The 25,872-nt window shown below is 41.7% G+C and overlaps 1 protein-coding gene across 1 annotated transcript in view; it reads left to right on the top strand.

The window, feature by feature from the left end:
• znf536 (zinc finger protein 536) overlaps positions 1-25,872 on the top strand; it is a 93,037-nt gene that overhangs the window by 33,727 nt on the left and 33,438 nt on the right. Inside the window, exons 3-4 of the mRNA XM_069658431.1 lie at positions 3,985-4,143; positions 11,080-12,858. Of these exons, the coding sequence (XP_069514532.1) occupies positions 3,985-4,143; positions 11,080-12,858 (1,938 nt within the window). The remainder of the gene's footprint in view (positions 1-3,984; positions 4,144-11,079; positions 12,859-25,872) is intronic.

The raw sequence follows: 25,872 nt of genomic DNA, 5'->3' as shown, positions 1-25,872 counted from the left end.
GATCAGATACAGCTGAATTATACATGTATTTCTCTTTTTTTCCCCCTCTGTGATATTCTTGTACTAGCGCAGTCACAGTTCTGCATGTGTCATGTTTTTTCCTGGGGTAGAGGTGAACGAGGGGTTCTGTAGACGTTGGAGTAAAACTGTTTGAATTTGAAGGGAGAATTGAGGTAGTAGTATGAATGTAAAATATATTCTTCTATGGTTTTATTCGAGACATGTAATATGATCTTTTGCAAAAAAGGGCTGTAGCAATCTCAGCAGCAGCCTTTGACACTTCACACAAATTCACATGAGTGAAGTTATAGACACTGTTTAATACATACACTCATCAACCACAGTTTAAGAAGTAAAACAACTGGAAAATATTTAAAATCTTTTCTGTTTACTTCACATCAGTCTGATTAATATAAAATGTATCGTCATTAAGTAAAGTCTTCATTTTAAGGCAGTAAAACATACAGGTCTTTATTGGCCATGGCACAGGCATCACAACCCTACAGTGTTTTATTAGTATGCTTTCCAGTGTTCTAAATGATGGTCTAACGCCAGCTTTACTTTCTTTTTAAATGCAACACTCAAATATATTCAATCAAAATGGTCAAATGTAAGATTGTGAATGAAAGTAGAGAAATGTCAGGCCTGTCTGCCTAATTGTATAATAGTGTGAGCAAAGTGAAAGCATAATAGTAGCTGGCCTTTACAGGCTTTTGTATAAAAGCCAAAGGCTCACCTGTGACAATCACTTTAATGCTGCGTCTCCTACAGTGAATCGTCTTTGCATAAAAAAGATGAAAGATGGGGAATGAAAATCAATACTGGGAGGGTAGTTACGGCTGGGTGTCAACAAGCGATCGAGAGTCTCTCCGCACATCTCACACCCAGCTGTGAACGATGATGCCTAATATATGGGGTGACCTTCAAAATGTCATAAATGTGTTGTGCAATAAAGTGTCAATATTTGTGGTTATATGGAGCAGGATGACTTTTACAGTAATTGGAACAGCCGCATTAAAAGCTGCGGATCAGTCAACTGATTAAAGACAAGCATGCTGGACACCCGGCTAGTGACGTACGTGTGTGTGTGTGTGTGTGTGTGTGTGTGTGTGTGTGTGTGCGTACACTCACAACACACACATACACAGATGAGAAGAGCAGGAAAGCACAGCCAAAGTTCTGTTATACCTTTCTTTGTAGTGTGTGTGTGTGGGTGTGTGTGTGTGTGTGTGTGTGTGTGTGTGTGTGTCTGTGCGTGCGTGTGCGGGTGTGGGAATGTGTGAAGCCCATTTATTATTGAAGGGCTGTTATATGCCAGGAGAGCACACTCTCATCCTCTCAGTAGTGTGTCTTCCTCTTACAGGAGCACTATTAACCCTGACACACAAGGACGTGTGTGTGTGAGTGTGACAGAGAGAGACAGACATGCAGAGCTGTTGCTGTGTGTGCGCGCGCACGTGTGTGTGTGTGTGTGTGTGTGTGTGTGTGTGTGTGTGTGTTTGGAAGTGTGGTCTGGTGTTTGTCCTGCTTCTAATCTGTGTTTTGGATTTTTTAATTTTAGCCCCATCTGGGGTGGGCAGGTGGGCCACTGTCTGTTACACGATCTGGGGACTGTGTGCCAAAAAGGGATCTGTACAGTAGACCGCTCGAAATATGTTTATGAGCAGGCGACTATGGCTACAGTATGGTGCAGTCCTGGACCGAGCACTGGGGGAATTGTATTCCTGTTTATTTATTTATTTCCTGTCTACGGGCCATCTTTTAAATTCATTCAAATGAAAATGCAAAAGAACAGGGCGGGGGCGCAGATGATGTGTTCACAGTGCTGGAATTATGCAGGAAATTATATTTTCACCTGTGATATTTTACATACACTTTCAGTTACCTTTTATTTGGCACAACAAGGCCACGATATTTGTAGTGATTTAAGAATTTTCTTGAAAATTTGGCAAATGTAGGTGGATTCATTAGATATATTGCAACATTGTCAATTTTTTATTTGAACAACCAAACAAATTTTATGTGCACCACCTTGTTGAATGCCACTTTTTGTGTTGCATATTTTCCACCTCTCCTACTTTCTCTGCGTTTCATCACATATTGTTAAAAATAATGTGAAAACGAAGATCATTTTAAAGCATGATCCACTTCTGCTTTTCAGTCACTCTTCCAGCGTCTCTCCATCACCAGCTCACAGAATGAAACCAGCGCGTGGCCGAGCCCCAGTAGAAGCAGCTGGTATTTAGTATCTGCGTATTGTCACAGACTTACATTTAGGTTGCCTTTCAGTTTCACTCATGATAAATAGCCTTCAGCCTGATAGCAGCGCTGCTGAATGGTGTTGTGTGTTTAGTGTCAGTGTGGAAGAAGACTTGCTGACTTGGGTCTTTCCATTCTGTAAACCTTATTTGACTCCCCGACAGAGAAGGGGCGGGATGGGGTGGGGAGCGGCAGAAAAGAAAAGATTAGGCTACTGTTAAAAAATGTCGCTCATTGTGCGGCGTGGTCGCCTAAGTGGGCCGCTCCATTTTGATTCTTTTTCTTTTATTCTGGCCTCCTACAGACGCTCATACCAAATCATGTGCCAGATTAGAAAATAAATAACATTTTAAAGTGTATTTTTGCTGCTTCGGGTCATGTGCAGATTGAAATGCTAAATAATTTCTGTTTTTTACTGTGGAGGCCACAATCGCTGTTTAAGTGTGTTTATGATGAATTACAGCCACAACCACCATGGAAACACATCAGTCCTCGCTTGCCATAGCAGCTTTGTCTGCACATTTTTTTTCGTTCACAACAAAGTTCATAACTCTTTGACCAGTTATTTTGCCTTCATGCACACATTTCATGAATAAAGCACAATAGACAGGTATTTAAAAAAAGAAAACAAAGAAGGCAGCAGATTAAAAAAGATAATTTTCATATGAATTTTCACTTTGTGATGAAATGCTTAAAATCAGTCGTGACAATTCTGAGTTGTGTGGGTTGATGTTGAACCTCCTGCACACTGACGTCCATCAAATGCTATCGGAACGAGTACAGATATTTTTAATTTAACAGCTACAAGATATAAGACAAATCCAGCATCTGTTGTGTATTCTGTTTTGCTTTTTAAAGTTGTTTTTTTTCCTTTTGTTTTGAACTTAACAGTGTGGCTCGGGCCTTTAAAATTCCTCCTGACTGTCAGCACATCAAAGGCTCTTAACCATCCGTACAACAAGGCCAGTGTGTACAATCTGATGATGAAACCCTCACCTCAGATTGTGCTGCTGTCAACACATTCCCAGGTTGTCGTCAGTCATCTTTAGATTCACATTCAGAGAGGTGATTGTGTTGATAACAGACTGCTGTTGCACTAAACTGTGCATCATCGTTTTTGGCGCACGGAGGAAGCGGCAGAGGGCGGGGTCAAAACCGTTATCACCCTATCATATCTCTGACAGCTACCTGTCAAAATCAGGTCGCAGGAAGAGATGCGAAGAGATGCTGTGATGCTGACACAGCCAAATCTATCTCTCTCCTTTTTTTTCTTCTTTCTTTCTGTCTTATTTTGCATTGTTAATTTTCACTGCCACCCAGCATATGCTTAATAAGAACGATGATGATAGAGAGGATAAAAAAAGAAAAACAGGAGGAGAAAGGAGAGGTGGTGGTGGTGCAGGTGGTTGTGTTGAAAGTGTGTGTGTGAGTTAAAGGGGGTGTATCTCAGGACTCTGGTGTTTCTAAAGTGACTGAAAAGCTTATGAACTGTCAGCATTCTGTCAGAGAGGAAAATGCACGGCCGTGAACCCGTTTGATGTGTTTGACTTTGTGTGGCGTTCGCACATTTGAGCAAAGGGAAGCAGGGACAATGAGAGACAGACAGACAGAAGAGAAAGGGGGGGAAAAAAATGTGTTTTGATGTGCAGGGGGTGGTTTGAAGTGGCACTCAACACACCTTCCATTTGTCTCTCCCTCCTTGTGCTGTCTCTGCGTGCGCTCCAGATGTTGGGGAGGACCTGGGGAAGGCAGCGGGGAGCATCCAGCCATCTCTGTCCCAGCACCGCGAGCGGAGTCTGGGCTCGTCCTCCAAGGACTGTCCCTACTGTGGCAAGTCCTTCCGCACCTCCCACCATCTCAAAGTCCACCTGCGGATACACACAGGTCAGTACACACACACACATATCACTCCTCCAGCCAAGTGCAGGCACTCAGTGCATCTATAAAGCAATTAAACATTTATTGTACCTCATGCAAAATTTACTTCACTACTTGTACTGACATATTGTCTGGGGTTAGACTGACATATTGGTTTATGAATATTGGCCTGAACAGATATTGGACTCTATCTGCCTCTGGTATGATGCTGATTAATTGATTGCAGTTTTGTAATTGATACTGCATTAGTTGGGAAGCCCTTAGTTTGGATTTGTTTTAATGCAGGACTAAAGAGTTTTATGTTAATTAATATATATTTTTAGATGTTAAAGAAGGAAGAATGAAAATGAGAAAATAACTAACAGATTTAAAGAAAGAAAGAAAGACAGAAAAACCCTCTTAGAGTACAAACCATCTCTATTAAATGAAGTGCACAGATGGTCACAGTTTCCAAATCACAGTATCACAATGTCCTGAAAAGAAGCCGGACCATAAGAGCCCAGTGATCCCAGTTCATCAGTAACACATACTGTATTCTCACCTAAGTCATAACCCTGTTAAGTCCACAGATATTTTCCACGCAGACGTATCAGATGTTTGAGTGTAATGCATTCATTCAAATTGACATAAAAACAAATAAATAAATCCCTTCACCAGTAGGAATGTGCGTTTCCTAACAGTGTCCCTCATTCAGGCTTATGGCTGTTATTATTCCCTTTTTTCAAACTCATCATTTCATTGAGCTCTAATTAACACAACAAGGGTTCAGTGTCCTGCAATGACATCACTCAGAGGGCAATTTCACACTCGCTAACTCTCAATAACTTTCAAGCCAAAACAAAGCCGGCCTGTCCACAGTTTGGGGATATGCGTGCGAGGATGTGTCTAATAGATTAAGCTCGGAGCCATGCACTCTCTGCCCATACATCGCACCAACCAGGGCTCAGGCAGCTCTCTGTAACCTGTGCGCCCGTTGTGACTGGGAGGGTGAGGCTGCAGTTGGAGTAATGATGTGGACTGTGGACAGTAGCCAGGGTGCTAACCCTCTGCAAGGTACAAACGCCCCACTGACTATCCAGGTTAAAGTCACAATTAGAGCACGCTGAGGTCACCTTACAACAAGGACGCCTGCGTCGAGCTGCTGGGCCCCGTGTGTAAAGTGTAACTTCACAACTAAGTGCTGGAACAAGTTACTACACTATTAGGCAACATATTTATTATCTATAATATTTATTGATGAATGGATTTGAAGTCTTTGGTTCATAAACTACCTTATCACTGGACAAGTACATGAATGTTGGCTGATTCTTGCCAAAAAATAATTCAATATGGTTTCATTGCGCTGAGGAAAGTTAATGGATAATGGAAATTTATATGAAACACAATCATGTGAACAGAAATAAAAAAACAAAACATTTCGTGCCTCAGAGTAACTTTCCCTTCTGTCAGAAACATTTTACCTCTCAATTCCTCAAGATGTTCCTGAAAGGCTGAGTCGAGCGTCCTGACCTTTTTATGTCTACTCTTCACAATGAAGTAATCCTTGAGTGCCAGAAGTGACGCAGAGGCTAACACGCAGTAAAATCAATGCTTTTTTCCCCTTCTTATTCTCCTTCTCTGTCTCCCTCACTTTTTCTTCCTTCTCTGTACTCAGACATATGAAAAAGAGTCCACTGATACTGTTGTGTGTGTGTATGCTCACTTAATCAGCATCCCTATGTTAACTAGGGCATCCGGGTCACAGCCAGGGACAGTGGTGGTTTTCAGGGGCATCTGGTATCTGGTGGTGAGAGATGTGAGTTATGTCCGCTTTGAGCAGTACAGTAAGGGTACCCATGAGGGCCATATTTCATCATGGAGGAAGCAGAGACCTCAACCCCAGGCCTGGCGTTAACTCATTTGGCAAAACACACAGAGACAAGTTGGTCCATCTAATTCCATCCACACAGCATATTTTAGAATTATCCATGAACATATATAGAAATGCTAAAACATAAAAGGCTTAATGTGGGGCCTGCTACACCTCGGAGCAAAAGGTTAGAAAGGATGTTTTCTTTAGTAGAGGAATGTATTTCTGGACGTGGGCCTATCTAAGCACAGCTTTAGTACAGTCTTCCACACGTAGAGGGAAAAACAGCTTGATGCATCCCCAACATGTGGCCTTTAAATCACTCCTATAACCTAATCATACCAGCTCCACTGTGACATCCTGATTACATCCACGAGATGACTTTTACAGTGGCTAAAGATCCTCTCTGTGCTCTGGTGACAATGCAGAGAAATTCACAGATGACAGCCGAGCTCCCCTTCATCCTAATGCAATGTGAGTGACACAATGGAGTTGCTTACCAAGCCGGTCGAGGCAGCATTGTGCAACGCAACGCAGAGATTAATGAGCGCCTAACAGCAGCTTGAAAGGAATGAAGTGAATTTAAATTTCTCCAAAAGTTAAAGAGCTAATGTTACAGTATTAATTTCCTCTTGAACAGTGAGTGGGAAAATATCCATTAGCAAAATTAACCACAGTTTTCTAGGTAGCTAACATTGTGCGGCTGTGCTGCTACAGTGTGGGGCCACAGCTAATGAACACACTGCAGAGGGTGATATTTCATTATACAAATTAATGCTCACATTTTAATGGGAAAGTCACATAATGAATCTAGGCTTCAGTGACAGCAATTAGAGGCCCAGATTGTCCCCTTCTGGACAAGGCACTATTTAGCAGTAAGCAGCTGTGTGTAAAAAATAAAAAGGTCCTCGCTCTTGACAATAGCCACACATAACTTCAGGCAGAGCCGCATAACCAATAAGAGTCCCTGCTCACCTTTAAATGAGGAGAGGGGGAGACAAAGAGGGAAGAAGAGACAGAGGAGAGGGAGGACTTTGCCCATGTCACTTAACCTTAACCTAACCTTGTAATCAGAATGAATCAAGAGGGACCTGTGATCTCCCTCCCCATTCCTCTTGCTACTTTGCTGCCTCCTTATTCCCTCTTATACTCTTTCTTTCAGTCCCCCAATATATTTAAGTTTGATATATACTATTTTACCATGTAGTGCACTCTTTTATCCAAAGCCCATGTATATAATTCCCATTTATTTTCCCCTCTGTTATTAGTTGTTCCATGTAGTCACAGCCTGATATATCTTCTCCTCTGTGCCGTATGAGCTCCACTGTAGTCCAAATAATATTAAAAACACATGAGTGAGACACACGTGTGCACTGGGTGACATGGAAATTCATGACAATGAACACAGTCTTTGTCATATATTTTGAGTCAATCCAACATACTGATTAGAGCACCAAATGTATATTAATCTGTCACTAAAAATAGTCCCAACAAATGCTCTTCATACTCATGTTTAAGTAGCATTTGCAAAAATGTAAAGTTCTCGGCTGTTATAGGAAATTACTTGGCTCTTTGTTTTTATTTTAAGGAATTATATATGTTTTCTTTATTGTAGGTCTGCCCTATTCATTGGATTCATTTAAAACAAGTCAGGCTTATCCTTTAGTGTAGAATACTTGCAACTGAGTGGACACATCCAAACTCTTATTTATCCATTTTAAATATATATATATCTCTCGAGTGCATTGCCAGTGCATCTACTGTGCCACTTTTCCCTGTGCCGCAACTAAACTGTATTAGAGCCATTCTCAATAACCACTAACTAAAACACATGTACTTACAACAGATGTAAAACAGCTTTCATTCAGTCTCAGAAGCTTCCAACTGCTGTTTTTTTTTTCCAACCTTCCAGCCAAATGGAAATTCATCTTCCAATATGTCATATCTATTAAGCCTTTTTAATTGCCCTTCTGTACAGGTTTGGGGTATTTATCTTTACTTGTTTCTATGGCAGTGTCACAATTCACACAAAGCCAGATGAAATCAGTGCATGCAACATGAGGTGCAAACACGCTGCGGAGATCCCAGTACAGCAATCAGAAGAAGTCTGATTTACAGCCACAGAGGTGTCACTTGGATGTTTATGAGCTTCGGTTTTTCAAGTCACAGCTAAGAAAGCTGCAGTGGTGTATTTCTTTCATTATGTTGTCCAATAGTAGTTAACAAAGCCAAGAAAAAAGTTCACCCTTCTATTTTTAACTCCCAAATAGCAATTTTCTGGTTTTGTGGCGGCAGTGATCTGTCATGTGGCTGGGAGGTTGTGCTGTTTGCGCTGATATCAATTAAAAGTGGATTAACGGGTACATAATGACCTTTAGCAGTAAATTGTGTGTAATGTTGCAAGGCAGGATACAGTATATTCCCCAGATGTCACACCAGGCCCCTGACGTATGATGGAGCAGATGTCTTAGCCAGTCCAAATGGCCCTCTAAGACACAAACACACACACAAACACACTCAGGCTCAAGCCTAAAAGCATGCATAAACATGTGCTCACACACATTCCACATGGTGCACACACACACACACACACACACACACACACACACACACACACACACACACACACGTAGATAAACACAAGTAAATGCAGAAATGCACTTGTCGTCTGTCTCACCCGCTCCAGATGTATTTAAATGCTTAATTTTAATGGAAAACTGGAATAAACTGATAAGTCTCTGAGGGCATCTTTATTTATTTTCAGTTTGCCTTACTTGGTAAACATCAAAGGAGGGTGTCAAACATCCAATCTTCTGGGCTTTTCATTCTCATTTTTAGATATGTAGATCCTACATTAATCTTTATTTTCCCCCCATGAACATTAACAACCTCTTATAAGGAAAAAAAGACAGTGGAGGGAAAAAAAAGATCAGATCAGTCTAATTTCTGTCTAATTTGGCTCCTAGAATATCATTTTGTCCAGTTAGAGGAATTGAGAATGATCATTTGCATCAGGGACGTTTCCTTATTAAATCAGCACTGAGCCTCTGTTCGGCAGCTCACAGGAGAAGCACTTATTGGGTTAAAAGCTCATCTCGTATGGTTTATTTTAAATATACTCTATGCCTCATAGCCACTCCAGCGTAAGAGAAAAGATATCAAATCACTGTCTTTCTATCTATAGTCAGGGCTATCTGTCTCTCTGCACGCTTCCTCTCCCTTTTTTTTGTCTCTCTTCTTCTTTGTCTCTGCTCTTTTCAGCATTTCCACCTTCAATTTTCTTTTGTATACCCTCCTATTCGTTTCTCTGCTGTATCAATATTGTATTGAGTTGGTGTTTGTGGCCCTGTATTTGAGAACTCTGCAGTAGGTCTGCAGATCGCAGAGTCTTTTTCTGGAATGGTGCCCTCTAAATAATGATAAATTACTTGAGCAGTATGCCATTTGCTAATTATATCCATGATTTACTACACAGCCCGACTTAAATCATTCAAACCAGCCTTGCGTAACAATGCCTTTTTTCTCTTTTATAAGATGGTTTCCATGTGTATAATCTAAACATTTTATGGCCATATACTGTATACTGTATGGAAATGTGATACACACAAAAACACTACAACAATACCTTTTTTCTTTCTTTTTCCATAACCCCCTCCCCTCCATTTTCACACAGTCACTGTTATCCCTATACCACAAATTCCACTCTGTAAAGTTTTCATATGGATATATATTTTTTGTTTAAATCAAGCTTAGCATTTTTTCTCTCTTCGTTTCATTGTTTAATGAATCCAAATCTGGCTCAGACTCCAAGCCTATTATAATTGCTAGCAGGATGTGTTCTATTTCAACATAAGTATCATTCCAATGGAAGATCCACTTCTGGCAGAATAATGCTGGTGTTATACCATTATCAAGAATATTCATGAATATGGATGTGCAGCATAAATAAATATATGTAAATGTTACACAACATATTCACCCATCTTTACCGTAAATTAAGTCTCTTTGATGTGTGTGTCCTGTACTGAATCATACTGTTCTTTATCATGGAGGTTCACTCAACTTGCATGTGGTTTGCATATGTCGCCTACACATTTCACAGTTTTTTTTCAATATTCGACTTATTTTTGCATCTTAATGTATCATCCATATTTTGTTCTCTGCACTGTAGCAGTGGTCAATGAGACTGTATGCTGTGGCTGATTTATGGGTGGCAAGATAAACTGCAAATAGGGAATGTCCGAGAAATTGTACTGTCATCGCCAAGACACAGGACTCTCCACAAACAAGGCCAGAAAAAGGCCTGATGACCCCACTGCAAGCACACACACACACACACACACACACAGACGCACGCACACACATACCTATCTATAAAGATGCACAGCAGCTCACATAAACAGCTTCACCATCAGACCCAGCTCATACACGTGCAAACACAGATAGCATCGAGACAGTTTTGTTGTCAGCGGAAAATATTATCTCTTGTAGTGGACTGAAGGCACCATATGGTGAAATGTTTTTTATGGTGCTGATGTGAGTGATGGCTCACTTGGCGGAGCTGGATCGAGCTGGATCGACCCATATTCAGATGCCTACTCCACACCCCCACCCCCATTCCAATTCACACACATATGCAATAACACACGCACATATCAAATGGAGCAGAGGCGATGTCTGTGGAAGTGCAAAGACATGGGATTATTAGTTGAATGCAGGTTCCTATAATCTCTTTGAATTGAAGTTTTTTCATTTTGTGCTTTATCAATTTGTCAATCTAAACTTTTTCCCGTTTTTTTTCCTTTAACCTTTTAGGAGTTAGAAATGTTATGTATTTTGATACTAACCAAAAGTGAGGCAATTGGAAAATATCTTCGTTTTTATAGTTGTTAATGACATGCATATCTTTTTTGTGAGCTCAACTCATTTGACCTAATTTCCTTTGTTCAGGGAGGTTACATGACCCTAGGGTCCACATTCCCTGCTCCAATAAATAGATTGTGATATCCAGTCAATCTAATAATCAGGTTAATTATTCACTGTTTTCCCTGTCTTTCCCTTTCTGTTTCTCTGTCTCTTTCTTGGCCTCTCAGGAGAGAAACCCTACCGGTGCCCTCATTGTGACTATGCCGGCACCCAGTCTGCCAGTCTGAAGTACCACCTGGAGCGCCACCACCGCGAGCGTCAAAATGGCTCCAACAACTCGGCCCCATCATCTGGCCACACCCCTTCTTCTGACCACAAAGAGGATCAAGGAAAGACAGCCGGTGGTGGCATCTTTGCCCGACCAGATGTCCTCCGCAATGTTTTCAAGGGCATGCCTCCCAACCTAGACTTCAGGGCAGGTCCATTGCTGCCACATCAGTGGGCGTCGGCTGGCATGATGCCTCCACATGACCGAGATCGTGAACGGGAGCGGGGAGACCGCCGCTTTGACTCTTCCTCCTCTGCTGAGAACATCAAAACTGCTGATGGCCCATCCTCTCTGGTCTCAACAGTTACAGATAGCTTCTCTGACCTAAGCAGGGCTTACCAAAGCATGATGGGAAATGGAGTCCACTTTCAAGGTTCTCTCCAGGCCTTCATGGACAGCTTCGTACTCGGCTCCATGAAGAAGGACATGAAGGACAACCAAAGTCCAGTCCAGCTCCAGGCCCATTGCTACAATGATAACGGTGAGCCCAAAGCAAAGCGGGCCATTTCATCTGACCAGGAAAGAGAAGATAAGGCTGAAGGCAAACAGAACTCAGAGCCTGGCAAACCAGGGTCCCAGTACGAACCACTCGATCTGTCTGTCTCAGTCCGGCCTGAGTCTGCTTCTGGATCTCTCCCCGGATCTTCAGTCACCATCCATGATAACGTGGCGTGGCATGGCTGCCTCTTCTGCTCCTTCTCCACTCCATCTTTGGAGCTTATGGCACTGCATCTCCAGGCCAACCACCTGGGTAAGACCCAACCACAGAGGTCTGATAATGGCAAGGAGCTCCATGTAGCGGCTTCCCCCACAACCTCAACCATTAACTCCTCCAACGCCAGGACCTCTGGTTTGGCACTTGACAAAGACGGAGATAGAGATGGAGAGAAAGGCCAGGGAGGATGGAACAACCACATGGACCAGCCCTACAACCCCTTCCAGAGTGACTTCTACAGGCGATTTGGTGGCTTGTATGATGGATCCCCAAGGGATCAGGGCCTTCAAGCGTTTATAGCCCCGGCAGAGCAGGGTCTGGACCTTCCTAGCCAGGCCTTTGGAGTACCACCCTCAGCCGTGGAAGACCACATTGGTGAGAAGGGCTCCTGTGGAGATGTTGAAGAGGACCATGTTGGATCAGATGATGAGATTGTTAAGGCTGGGGTGCGCAGTGCTAGTGAGACCCCCTCAACTACCCCCAAGAGACAGCAGCAACAAAATAACTCTGATGAAGAGGAGGAGGAGGGAGGAGTGGCTGAAGAGGAGGAAGACAGAGATGAGGATGGGCAAATGGACATAGAGAGAGATGAAGGTGGAAGTCCACCCTTAGACCACATCCAGAACCACCCAAAATTGCTCCACGATGACTCCTCTCTGCCCCCAAGAAGTGGAGCTCGTTTGGCGGCATCTTCTTCTGCAATTAAACCACTTTCTCTGGTTCCCCAAACCAAGAATCAAGCTCTGCCTCTGGAGAAGCAGTGGCAGCAGAGCCTGGGCCTCCTGTCTCCCGGAGGTCCTCCAGGACTGTTAAAGGCTGAGCAGCAGACCCACCTTGAGCAGCAGATGAACATGTTGTCTGTCCTTAGAGCCTACAGCAATGACAACCTGCCTGCATTTAATGGCATGGGAGGCGGAGCGGGAGGAGCACCCACAGGGGGCATGAAGAGGCCAGACCCACCTGGTGAGTGTCTTTAACCCCTACTAGCACTGTAACTGCTTTACAGGACACAAACATATATTCACAGGCAGCTATACTGGCAGAAAACCACACACATAAACACAAAGTCATGAATACACATGTGTTTGAAAGCCAAATTCAATTTTGCTGCACTGCATGGACATAAATAATAAACACTCAAGACAAACACACATCCTTTTTTTTTTCTTGACACCCACAAAAGTATCTGAGACACTCACTAAAGGTCTCCGGATTGGCTCTGAAGTGATTTCAGCCTTATTTCAAGCAAGTTTAGAAGCTATCAGCCGGGCGACTAGCAACAGATTAATCTTTATTACACGTTTATATTACTGGGAGTGCAGCGCCTCCCTCCCGCTCCACAGCATGGAGGGAATAACCCTGAATGAGTCAGAGCAGGACCTCGGCTCCCCGTGCCATCTCCTGCACATGTCTCTTAACTATCTTAGCTCTCATAAAGCCGGCTCCCAAAAGCCCATTACTTTATAAGACTCGTCGATCTATGACCCTGTGAAAAATGAACTGTCAACTTTCATGATTCTGCTAAGGTTACAGCCGCTCCTTGAGACTGAAGAAGGAAGTTCTTTTTTTTTTTCCTTTTTGCTCTTTCGCTGTTTAGGGTTGGATGTTGAAGGATTTCTATAGGAAGAAAGTAAAGACCTAGAGTTGGTGTATAGCTTTGAAACACTGAATTATAGACACAACAGAGACACAACAGAGAGCGATTTTATTCATAACAACTCTTTCAGATTGAAAACTGAGAATTTGAGTTTGTAGGAAATAAGCCAAACTTAATTCAAACTAGCAAACAATATTTAAAAAAATGAGATTTATCAGAAATGTTTTTATACACTCATTATTCTACTACTGTCTCCAGATGCCAGATCAAATATAGAAACGTATTTGTTTGTTTCTTTGCCATGTAAGCTTCAGTATGGCCCAATAGTCCACAATCATACATATTTGTTCCTTTTGTAGATACAAGAACAATTGCTCATTTTGCCAGTGAAATAAAGATCTTATGTCGAAAGAAATAGCATTCAGAAAGACACAGTTAAAGATGCATCAACGTTATTAATAATAGTGATTCCTTAATGAAGATGTGCTGCTACATATGTTCATCTGACCTTTCCATCACACACAGTATTATGCGTTGTCATGGAACCAGGCTCTCTGCATATCTTAACCTGGTGGCAGCATTTTAACCATACAATATTGATATATGTTTCATCTAAAAGAGAAATGGCTTTTGTGTGAGAATGCCCTACTTATTGTCTAATCAGAAAGCCAGTGAAAGCAAGCTGCGTAATGTGGGCAGATCCCTATGCGACTAGGAATGCTTGACCTTTATAGATAAGGCTTTCTCTGGGGAACAAAGGCCTTTTTTACATGTTGTTGCTTTGTCCTATGAGTCAGGCATTCATTGTAATTAAAAGACCAGTGAGTCTTCGTGTATCCAACTTCCTGGCAATAAATAGCCTCCATTGAGTTCTCTGAGACGGCAGTGAAGATAGCAAACAAAAATATATTTCAAGTAAGTAAGAACCAAGGCATGCTGTGGTGTGCTTGCAAATGGATGTGTGAGTTCTACTTATTATGACACTACCTACCAAACTCCACTCCCATCCCAGTCACCAGCCATCTGTGTGTACTAGTGTAGTATTAGGAGTCTTTCTTTCCACACGCTTCCGATGCAACCTCAGGTTTCTTCACACAGAGACGAGCGGATAATTGAATGGCAGGCACTTGGTTGACTATTGGAAGTTGAGTGTGTTTGTCATTGTTAACCCTGAGATTGAATACATGCTGTACCTCTCATGGGAGCAAGTGTTTCGAGTACAATATAACTGCCATCACAGGCTCTCCAACCAAGTTCTTGAGCTGTTATTACAATCAATATAACTACTAGAAAATGCATATACTTTATAAATAATTGTACTTTTTGCTGTAACTTTTATACTAACCATTATTATTAATACTCATACTGTTACCTTGACAAGTGCTATTTGATTTAATTTAATGGAGGACTTTTTCGTGTCTGTAAAAGTATAAATATCACAAGGCAACATACATTTTTTTAAATAAACATTCTTGCATTTAAATCCTTTTTGAAGTACTTTGGAAAAGAACATTATGACTATTAGCAATATGCACAAATTATATTACTAATGTTGTATATAAAAGTATTATACAGTAGGTTTTATTAAGTGTATGCATTTGTAAGTAGTATTATAATGTCGAAGCTATTTTAGTACTTGTTATGTTGTTGAGTAGTTTATTCGATTCAAGATCCAATATATTTTTTACATACAAACCTACCAAAGCAATGACCATGGCCAAATAAATGCATGTCAGAAGAAGGATAAAGTAGGAAGTGATGGGAATGTTATCTTACAGTACAAATTCTACTAAAGTCTTTAGGTAAATGTACTTCTAGCACTGTTGTCAATACTACCATTGTTACTACTGTCACTACTACTATTGTGGCTGCTGCCAGCTCTGCCACACATACTACAGTTGTATGATAAAGCCTGAGATAAAGAGAATAAAGAGACACTTGTTTCATGGTGAAATGCACTATTACAGTCCCTCTTTATGTTTCCACTTGTAAACCCCTTGTGTTCCTGGTCACCCACAGCTTGAAGAGCCACAGCCACACGTTCCTCTGTTATTTGGTGGGTGGAAAAGGGAGGGGCTACAAAGACGTCCGTAAAACTCAATTCAGACCTGGCAAAATGTGATTATCTGGAGTGGGTTTGCATTAGGTTTGTATGCAAATACAGCATAAATCATTAATATCGAAATTCTCCCCTGAATCTGTGGGAGCTGTTGTAGGGCACGCGCTGCACGTCTGGAGTGGCCGTCTCTTCATTAGTATGCCCAGAGGAGGGGAAAAGGGCTACAATGCGCATGAATCTACTTGCACTCTGACACATAACAGATACACACATATACAGATCTACACACACATTTTCACACATCTGTAGTATTAAACCACACATCCCTAAATTGGCCCAGGAATTGGATTTATCAATAAATGTCATTAACAGCAGCAGTGGCCCTCAGGTCTTTGTAATCAGACAAGGTATCTGGTTACTGAGGTACAGTACGCTGTGTAAAGATTGATATGAACCCACACCATTTGCTGTACTGTAGATGTGCTTAACGCAATCAATACTTGGCTGCAGTGGAGACCTATCTATAGCCATGCATTATCAAACATGAAGTATTACATTATTCAAACAGTGCTGAACATGCCACGACTGCTTGCGAACATTGCTCCTCACATCGTATTACTTACATTACCTCAACCCCCCACCTCGTTCATTTAATATATTAAACGTGGACCAGGACTTTAGAAGGTTGAGATTGACAAGCTGGAGAGGAAGTGTTGATGGAGGAGTAGGACTCAGACGAGCGCGTCGAGGATTTCAGAGGAGAAAATGGCAGAGCTCATAGCCGAGCACCTCTCGCAATTTGAGAAGTAGGCTACACAAACAGGCAGTTAGTGGATAGGAGAGAGAAAGAAGAGAGGGGAATGTTGAATATTCTCACATCAATTAGAGCCATCACTTCCAATTTACAAGTGCTCTCACATTGTGCTCCGTGGTTCTCTTCATAAGTGCTGTTGTTTGTTGGTGTTTGTTGCTGATAAAAAAAGAAACCTCTCAGAGAGTCACCTCCTGAACACACATTAGATGACAGTAAAACAAGTCTATTTTTGAAGGTGTGAGAGGATGAACATGTTTGGAGGCCTCAGTGTCACTAAAAAGCAGCAAACATCACAGCGGTTTAGCAGCATTAAAAATGGAGATTTGTAACTAAGAACTTAAAGTGTTCTTTATCATTTAAGCCTTAAATGAGCTATAGGTGTCAGTTTAATGATATTGATGAGTGATCTGGAATAAAAAAAGTCTTAACTACTATAATACTAAAAAGCTTGTTCAGAAGTACTCTACCTTATTCTACCTTTCATTGGTCGAGAGTACTCTTGGTGTCGATCACTCAATGTTTTTCTTGTGTTCTTTTTGTGGGGTCAACCCAGAAATGCACAGCACAAACATATTCAGAGAGCAAATAGCAGTGCCTCACCTCACAGCAGAATTTAGACAACCCATTTTGACTTTAGACCATCATGCAACACACATCTGTGGCAGAGTAAGTGACATACAGACTAGTTTGTGACACTGACTAAAGTCCATCTGCTGATGAAGATTTATTTTGGTCAAAACTTTTGGTTTGAATTGATCATTTTCTTTTAAACTCTTATGTGTAAACATGTAGATATTTTAAAGAGGGTGTTGTTTTGAAGAGAAAGTAACTGGCCTTCCTTAAAATTTAAACTACAAACTATATCCTTTTATGCAGGGTTACTCAAGCTGTTTGTGTCCAGGGGACATTTTTTAAGGACCCCCTCATAATCGTAACACAGATTAAACATATATGCTGACTACCATTTGCACTATTAGATGCCATTTGAACTATCTGTATTGTAAAAGTTATCAACCTAAATACTTCAGAAGTGTTTTATAGTGATCAACAGAAAAACAATTTGAATCATGTTAATACCACTTCTGACATCATTTATACTTTTCAAATTGATCTTCAAAGCTGAACAGTAGCAACACAGCTGCAGGAACAGCTCGCTGCGACCAGTGAGTTCAGTGATTCATGACAGATTGACGTGATGTGTGAAAATCATATCAGCTTCTATTGGTCCAAAGCTAAGGTGGGTTGGAGTAAAGGACACAATATGCTTGTTTAATTGGCGCAAATGGTCCTCATCTGTAGACATGCAGTTTTTAATGATACTATCATTTTGTAATTTATTATAAATTTATTACAATTATTTCGCAGACCCCCAGGCTATGGTTCACTGACCCCCAGGGGTCCTAGTACCCAACTTTGAGAACCACTGCTTTTATGCACTAACAAAAGTAATGATGTAGAACAATGGTAGAAGGAAGTGAGGTGTTTTTACTGGCCTTACATTTTCTCAAGGCAGGACAGTTCTCAAGAACGGTTGAAATACTACAGTTTAAATTAAGAAGGACAGACAGTAAGGGGATGATTGGTAAGCCCATATGTAATACTTAATGTTCCCATAATGCAAATAAGTTCCCCTTTTTGTGCTAAATGTTTGGCCCTTTGCCCTTATTGTAAAAACCCTGCACAATTAAAATGGAAGTTATAAAGTTAAGAAAGATTTTACTTTTCCCAATGTAGTCTTGCTGTAGCATCATTGGCCAATTTGTCCTTAATCCCTAAAATTCTGTAATTGTGTGTGCGTGTGTGTGTGTTGGGTTAAGGGAGTTGGGTTTTATCTTAGATACGGCACTAGATCTGTTACAGTGGCCAATTAGCTCTGACAGGGAGTGCACTCCAGCCGGCCTTCACTGCTCGGGATCTGAACCTGTGAGTGCTGAGGTCAACTTAGAACAGTGAGCAAGACATATACAGACAATACACACATGTGCAAGTGCATGCAAACACACACACACACACCCACACACACGTAGGCAAAAAACACATGCTTGTAAAGTGTAGGTGATAGTAATAAAAGGCTAACATGTGTGCGTGAGTATGTGCGTGTGTAAAAAGAGGTTCTGTAAAGCACTGATGGTAATTAAAGACATATGGTGGGATTGGTGGGCTGGCTGTGAAGCGCAGATGTAGTGGATCACAGTTGGCATTACTGGTGTAATTTTCACTTTCTCTGCTTTAAGTGGAGGAAAAGTAGGCATAACAAATGAAGCTAGACACACACACACACAGACACGCAGGCTCAAACATACAAGATGCACATATGCTGGTGTCAGTACAACACAGATACAGTAACTTTATGTACCACATAAGTTAGACATGAATGAGCTCTGGGCCTTCATTTATCAGTGAATATTAGGATTCAAATAAAATAAAAATATAGACTTTTATTTTTAGTCCTCTTCACAAACAAGGAAAAACAATGTGTTAAAATTAGTTTGACTAAAATAGGCTTTTATATTAAAAACAGGTATGGTGATCTCAGAGGTAGATTCTACTTTATATCCTCATTTTTAAAATCCTTTAAAAATCCCTAAAAGTTTTATTTTGGCTCAGATTAATGTCTTCTACTTCCTGCATTATTTTTTGCCTGTTCCAGGTCAGTTTCCTTATCTTTTATATAACTCCTGCTTGTTATGAAAATATACTGGTATATTTGTTTTAAAAAATTTTGTTTCATTTTGAGTCAATTGCAGTTCAATTAGTTTGTTAGACTCAAACTTTTGTGCTGTAGCTCAGTGGTAAGATTTATACTCCGAAAATAGTTCCCATCCATAGCACACCTATGTCGGCACACCAAACAGTGTTGGCGACGCTGACAGCCTGCTTGACTCTATTCTGATACAGCATCACTTTTACCTCTCTCCTGTCTGTCTGATGTGAGCTCACACACCTGCATGCATTCACACCCACAAACACGCACACATTTAAAACTTGCGATAATGCAGAACCTGGTAATTGCCAATAACACTGTCCTCATCAGGTGGTTAATTACCATGAATTTGGCTGTTTGTCTCGAGCAAACATGTGCACACACATAAACACTCACACAAAATGCTTTGACAAGTGCAAAAGAGCTGGGGTACTTATTCTTCCCAGACACCCCTGTGTTTACTAATGAGCTACACACATAGCATACCTGCATAGTGGTAATTGTTCTGTAAGCTTAAAAATAGGTGTAAGAGTTCAGAGAGCTGATGCCCCAGGATCCTCGGGAGACCAGAAGGTGCTTATGGTGTAATTTACAGGACTGTAAATTGAGGATACATGAAGTCTTTGAACAGAAAGGTTTCAAAGTCTTCGTCATTCATTGAGCCAGTCATCTCTGAAGTCTCTTTCCTGAAATGGATACATAAAAGTTGGGCAAAAATTCAAGACTAAAACAAAATGAATATTTGTTGTCTTTGTCATACCTTTGTCCTTTGTTGTCACTGAAATATTATTTGTGTTTCCTGTTCACGTTACATTTAGACAGTTCTACAATACAGGACGACATCCGCAGCAACAAGGACACAAAGTACAGTAGATTTATGTTCCCACTGTTGTAAACTTCTGAAACCCTTTTGTTTAGCACTTTCTGTTCAGTGATTCTTCAAGCTACACTGAAAGGAGTCAAACAATCAGCCAGGTTATCAGACAGGGCAGCAGTTTGGCCTCATCATTATTTAGGAAATCGTTTCACAGTTTGCCTTTCTTTTCTGTTATAAGAAACCTTTAGCGAAGCGAGCCATTGTGGCCACAGGTGAAGGTGAAACTGGCAAGTATTAAAGAGCAGATCCAGTCATGTTTTAAGACACATAAAATGCTCTGCTTGAAATTATAAATTGTGTCTGAGATGTTTTTTTCTGCAAAATACATTTAATTACCTTGTAGAAATCCTCTTCTCCTCCATCTCCCTCATTAAAAATGTCCTGAATCCGCCCACCATCGTTCAGTTGCAACTTGTTGAAACTTAGCTAGCTTGAAATGTAGTAATAAGTAGTAGTAACGTTAACTTTAGCAGTCAGTAGTGTGTTTGCAAAAATTACAATGACGGTTACAGCTGGCTCGCACATCGCTGAAGTGGCCGCCATAGGTTACACATAATGATATGCATAGCGTCACCCCGTCCATTAACGGGATTGGCTCCTCAGGTTTGTGACGTCTCAAACCTGCCAATCTGAAAACGTGTTGTTCAGCCTGTCCTTGGTACACTGCAGTTTAAAAGCAGACAGGCCCAGCCATGGAGATGACTGCTGATGTTGTCCCTGATATGTCTTGTAGCACTTGAGAAACACCGCATGGAGATGTTTACAAGTTTACACACTTGATTTTCACTGGAGCGGGGCTTTAAAATAAAGTGTAACATAAGCACAAGTTTATAAAAGTCAATCAATAAGCAAACTGACTCAGTAATGTCACTTATATAATATTACTATTCAGTACAAGTGAGGCTAAAGCAGCAAAAGCTCTTTATATATTTAACTGAATAACAATACTTCACATTATTTATGAATGAAGCTTTTAATGTGCAGGAGGAAGTCTGTGCCATAGGCCTGGATCACATGATTTGGGGTTTATAATCTTACTATGACGATACAAATGACGTTAGAATACACAAAACAAATTGTATTAATACAAAATAATCTGTTAAGAAACCCCCATGATCAGAGAACTAGTGACCTGGTTTTAGGTCAGGAAGTCAAAGGTCAAACTCTTGGCTGTGTCAGTGGACCAGACGGTTCAGTTAAATCATTTATTCATGGGAAATTCAATTGCAGGCTTGCAAAGGTTCTTGTAAACAGCTTAACTTGATTAAAACTTCAACCAGAGTTTGACCAATATCTGTCAGACAGAGCATGGAAAACTGGACACGGATGTTTCTCTATTCAGACCAGAGCCAGTCTAGTAGCACTTCCTCTCTTCTTGAATCTCTACATTTCACTTTCCCACACTCCAGGATCCTCCCTTTTTCTTTATCTCTCGCTCTCCGTCTTTCTTTCTCTCCTCATTGCTGGAGGGCACAGGCTCCTCCAGTGATTAAGCCGTCTGGAGGCCTGTCTGTCTGTCTTTTACTGAGGAGGAGAAGAAGAAGACGACTGTTGGTGAAACACTTCCCCCAGCACTCATTGTGTGCCTCCGCCATGCAGAGATGACAGCTCTGACGGCTGGTGAAGGCGAGGTGCTGTTACACATGTGCAACAATATTACCAGTTTAACTTGTGCAGAGGTGAATTATCGCCTTGTCACCCAAAAGTGCAAATAGTGTAGTTTTAAAAGAGCAATTAGGTGTAATAGCTCCTGTCAAGCCCTAAGGATGGTACCTGTTGCTCTCTCTCTCTCTCTCTCTCTCTCTCTCTCACTCAGCTTCTCTTTTCTCCGCGGCAGATGTGATAACTCTAAAAATATTTTGACCTCACTAATTCCCCTGATATCAACTCCTGCGCCTGTTGAAAGGTCCTTTTTGAAAAGGCTTCATATTCTTTTCACATTTCACATTCTCTCCTCAGCCGGAGTCACTAATACCGACGATAATATTGGCCACATCACGTTTCCTGGAAGTACAGTACAGTGAATGAAGGCCAGTATCGAGTTGCCCTTGAAAAGGAAATGGAGACGAATGCTGGATGATTGCAAAGTTAGCCTGCACGACAATTATTCTATTCATTATTTTAGAAACGGGACAGGGAAACAGGAGAGAATACAGCGTGGGAGCGGGGAGGTTAGCGGGAGCTGGAGATCACATTCATACACTATATGTGTATGTGTGTGTTCACGTGCAAATGGAGTGCTTTTATGTATATATGCAAGTCTGCACACCCTTTCCCCCCATGCACACTCATAGCCACGTTGGTGTGCATTGTATTCGATATTGCAAAACATGAAACAATGGGTTATAAATTGGCCTTCCAACCCGATATATTTGACATGATCTCTGCTTTCTATCTCGTTAGTTTGCTGTTTGTTTCTTTTCTTCCCTGACTCCTGTAGACTTTGTTCAGTTTGAGTTGCTCCTCTTAAGAATGCAACGTTCCCTTCCCCAGGCGCCCCGGAGATGTGAGGAGGACGCCTCAGAGGAGTTGTACTCATAAAGCTCCTCATCCTCCGAGGGAGAGACGGAGAGAGACAGCAGAGACTGAGAGAGAGAGAGAGAGAGAGAACAGCACCGGCAGGCAGAGACACACAGGCATAATAACTACACTTACACAGCTAGTCGACACATAATGAGACAATGCCGCAGCAACTTCAAGGAAAAACGCAGATATATAAAAAACAACAGAGAGCACGGCAGAGAGAGAGAGGGAAACAGGGGCTTGTGGGGTAAAAAAAATAAAAAATGAAGAAACTATGTCAACTTTTATTTCCTCTGTTATTCCACATCAATGGAGGCATGCAGCGATACTAATAAAAACAAAAAAACATACACAGGTATAGACGCATAGGCAGCAAGTTGGCGTGTTTGAAAAGCTCTGTGGCAATTAAAGACAAATAACTTGCATTATTTCCCGTAGTGAAGGATGATCCCGACCACTCGCTAAAAACATGTTTGATTTAAACATCAAAAAGCGCCGAGACACAAATAAATAAGACGCAAATAAACAAAGTTGCGCGAGGAAAAAAAACACAAAGAGGGAGAGAGAACACAAACCGCGGGGGGAATAAGGGAAAGAATAGCGAGCATCGAGACAAATAAGCCTGCAACATTATAACATTAGCAGTTAGAAAATACACTTAATTCCTCGGCAGAGATGGATATAAACTGCATTGTTGCGTTGCAAATCCCAGCGACCGGATTTAAGCTGCTGCATTGTTTTATTAGGGAAATATGGGGGTGGAGGAACACTGCTTGTTCTAATTACAGTGATTTAATCAGGATTAGAGAGGTTACCTGGATGAAGCGAGGGGGCATCCATGGCAAGGGCACATGCTTTTAGACACACTGGTACATGCAGCGGGGTGTTTCACAGAGCCGCTCCTTATCACAACTCATCTGCCACAGTGACTTCAGCCCGTGAAAGAATGACTGTCTTTGCTCTGGCACGAGTAAACACTGGCCTGTTGTTCTGCCTCTCTTTCCCTCCTCTCTCTGTCTTTACTTCTCTCCCTTTTTTCCCTCTCCTGCCTTGTTAAACAGCAGGCTGAGGGAATCCATTTTAGTCTGATTAATAACCCGGTTGATCACATATAACCCAATTTTAATTCAGTGCCGCCCTTGTCTGCCCGGCCACACCCACGCTGACCTTTGGAGTCGCCACAGCGACAATAAAGCACAATAAGCAGCATTGTCCTGTCAGAAAAGCTGAAGATGTTTTACATCATTACAAAAATTTCCTCCATCATCTTAAATGGAAGCTTTCCTCAAAAGGCCAGGCCTGCCATTGTGTGCGGGGGGGGGGTTATTACGAGTGCGATTCGAGTTTCCTGGGTCGCGGGGATGGGAACAACTTTTCTCATGCATTCACAGTAATATGAATCGTCCTTTTAAAACAGATATGGTTACATATTAGTTTTGAAAGGTACAGTAACTGGCTGAGCGTTAAGCTGCCCTCCAACACTGAGGCTCTTTGTTCCCTGGCCGAGCTAATAACTGGCTCCTGATCCTCATCTCTTACTGCTCTGCGGAAGAACACTCTCAACTTTTTTGTTTTTTTGCTCCATCTTTTCCCCCTGAATGTATATTTGATTACACCGTTATATGAGCTTCGTTTTGTCATTTCAATTTCACTCGATGTGTTTAGCGCTGAGAGATTTGTATTCAGGATTGGCAATTATGATTAGAATGCCACAAAGTAAGCCTTGTGAGTTTTTGCAATGACAAGTGAAAGAGAGAGAGAGAGAGAGAGAAAAATACCCTTCCTCTCTTTTTTTCTTCTTTTCTCTCTCTCTCTCTCTGTCACACACATACACACACAGGAAAAATGAATCAAATATTCATGAAGTGGGCTGAGGTTCTCATGCACCCATATGCTTCCTCATTCAAGCAGCTTGCAGTGGACAGAGGCATCCATCCAGCTTGTATGACACAGCCGAGTGTGACAGAGAGCATGACAACACCCCTCCGCCACCTATCACCACTACCGCTGCCATGGCGAGAATCATCAGATAGGTCATAGCAAACATGCACTCCTCTCCTCCTCTCCTCTCGTCTTCTCCTTTGTCCTTGTTGCCCTCCGCCGTACCCCACCACTTCCTCTTTCGTTTAATAATCTGTTGTGAGAGAGATGAGTCCTCCTAGCTCCGTGATTCACTGGCCAGGAATCCTTGTAAAATCAGGGCGCCGTGCATTTGCCAGTTTCCAGAAATTGTAAGAACTTTATGGTTTATAGTTTTTTATTATCCCTCGGCAGGAATGAAAAGGGTGCAGGCAGAGAGGGGAGGGTCCGGTGGTGGTGGTGGGGGGGTGTCGGGTGGATTAAAACTGGGGGGATTAGCACCATACTTTAAGATAAATCTTTTTTAATGTGAAACCTCATCCCCGCTCATTCTGGGGTAACCACTCTTATTAACTGCTTTTCTATCGCTCCCTTTTGTGCGGCCTATTTTTTCGCTCAGCAACTTTAAGTACAGGCTTTTGGACACGGCCGCGCACCGCCAACTCTGCCAGTTACACAAACAACGTCCCCTTTTTAAGCTTTTAAACACAGAACAATGGCAAAGCACATAGCTGCACACATTAATGCTTTTGTATATGGGAGGGGAAGAGAAAAAAAGCAAGACAGCAGAGAAGAAAAGAGATAAGCAGAGCTTGGCTGAGCTGCCCCTCCATCCCTCCATCTCTCTTTTTTCCCCTCACTCTATCTGTGTGAAAAAAAGAATCTCTTCCCATCATCAAATCCAGGCTGATCTGTATGTGTCGGGGGCTAAACAGACAAACATCATATTCTCCGTCTCCAGACTCTAATTGACTGAACAAGGATTGGTCACACTTTTAAGAAGCGTTCCATAATGGATTTCCATGTTTGTGCCTCTTTTAACTGGCAGCGCAAATGGAAGGCATAAATGTTGTCTTTATTACCGAAAACAACAGCCCTCTCTCTTTCTGTCTCGCTCTATCTCGCTCTCTATCTGTTTTTTTTCGCGCTGTAAAAGATGATATCAGTGCGACGGTCGGCATCCATTGCAAGGTCAACGCTGCCTGACAGATGACAAACGATCTCAAGATGGCCACATCATCTGTCCTGTAGTTGTTGGGCGCAAAAGAGATAAATGCATCTCTTTTTTTTCCTTCTTTATTCCTCTCTGCTTCTTTAATTTCATTATCACGTCATGGGGGGGCAGAGTGACAAAAACAGCCACCTGATTATCCGTGGCACTCTGCAGTGCTTCCAGGCCAAAAGCAAACGAGGGGGGGATGGGGGGGTTCAAAAAATCTGCACTTATCGTGTTTCTGTATCAAGAAGCAGGCTTGGCAAGAGACGGGGATTCAGTATTATGGACAAGCTGCTCATCAGATGGGAGTTGGGTTTATTTCTGTGG

This window comes from Semicossyphus pulcher, unplaced genomic scaffold (assembly GCF_022749685.1).
Source record: "Semicossyphus pulcher isolate SPU_LCO1_2020_fin unplaced genomic scaffold, fSemPul1.0.p SCAF_1, whole genome shotgun sequence".
Lineage (NCBI taxonomy): Eukaryota > Metazoa > Chordata > Actinopteri > Labriformes > Labridae > Semicossyphus > Semicossyphus pulcher.
This window is presented reverse-complemented; position numbering and strand designations above follow the sequence as displayed.